This window comes from Arachis duranensis, chromosome 10 (assembly GCF_000817695.3).
Source record: "Arachis duranensis cultivar V14167 chromosome 10, aradu.V14167.gnm2.J7QH, whole genome shotgun sequence".
Classification (NCBI taxonomy): Eukaryota; Viridiplantae; Streptophyta; class Magnoliopsida; order Fabales; family Fabaceae; genus Arachis; species Arachis duranensis.
Window position 1 is genome coordinate 14729735 of NC_029781.3, and position 779 is coordinate 14730513.

The 779-nt window shown below is 25.7% G+C and overlaps 1 protein-coding gene across 1 annotated transcript in view; it reads left to right on the forward strand.

Annotated features, from left to right (window-relative positions):
* The window catches only part of LOC107469228 (early nodulin-70-like), an 8658-nt gene that overhangs the window by 3828 nt on the left and 4051 nt on the right, over nucleotides 1-779 (forward strand). The window contains exons 4-5 of the mRNA XM_016088606.3: nucleotides 356-533; nucleotides 643-714. Of these exons, the coding sequence (XP_015944092.1) occupies nucleotides 356-533; nucleotides 643-714 (250 nt within the window). The remainder of the gene's footprint in view (nucleotides 1-355; nucleotides 534-642; nucleotides 715-779) is intronic.

Genomic DNA, 779 nt, shown 5'->3' on the forward strand with positions numbered 1-779 from the left:
TTAATTAAATAATTAAGTAAAATATTTTATAATATCAATAAACTAAAAATTAAACTCTTATTATTATTACACGTATTTAAAATAAAATAATAAATTAATAATCATATTAATATCTATTAATTCCCTGGTTTAATATATGAAAAATGTTAGAAGGGTATTATAATTGATTATCTTTTGTTATCAGTTAACCATCAATATTTAAAAGTACCGAATAAAATATATTGTTAAATTTTTAGATTAATAGAGCTAAACTAAAGAAATTGAATTAATGATTAAATGATGACCAAAAATAATAAATTTTGATGGGTCTTAATATATTATTAATTCGAACAATAATACACATTTTAATTAGCAGGTTTGGATTTCTGGTGGATTATCTTTCCCATGCAACAATAGTGGGGTTCTTGGCAGCAGCTGCCGTAGGCATTGGAGCATATCAGTTTATAGTGTTGTTAGGAATCAAAAAATTCACTAACAAATCTGACTTGATTTCTGTGATCAAAATATTTTGGACATCTTTATTCAAGGATCGAGTAAGAACACGCCACAGAAATTTGATCTTAGAACTCTAGTGTTTTTTAATCGTTACAATATTATTATTGCTAACAGTTTCTTTAATTTAATTTCACTGGCCTTTTTCAGTCACAGTGGCATCCTTACAGCTTTACTCTTGGATTCTCATTTCTTTGTTTCATCCTATTTGCCAGATTCATGGTAATAACTAATGTCATTTTTTTTAGAGAGAAAAAAAAAATTAATCAAACTAGCAAAAAATCCTC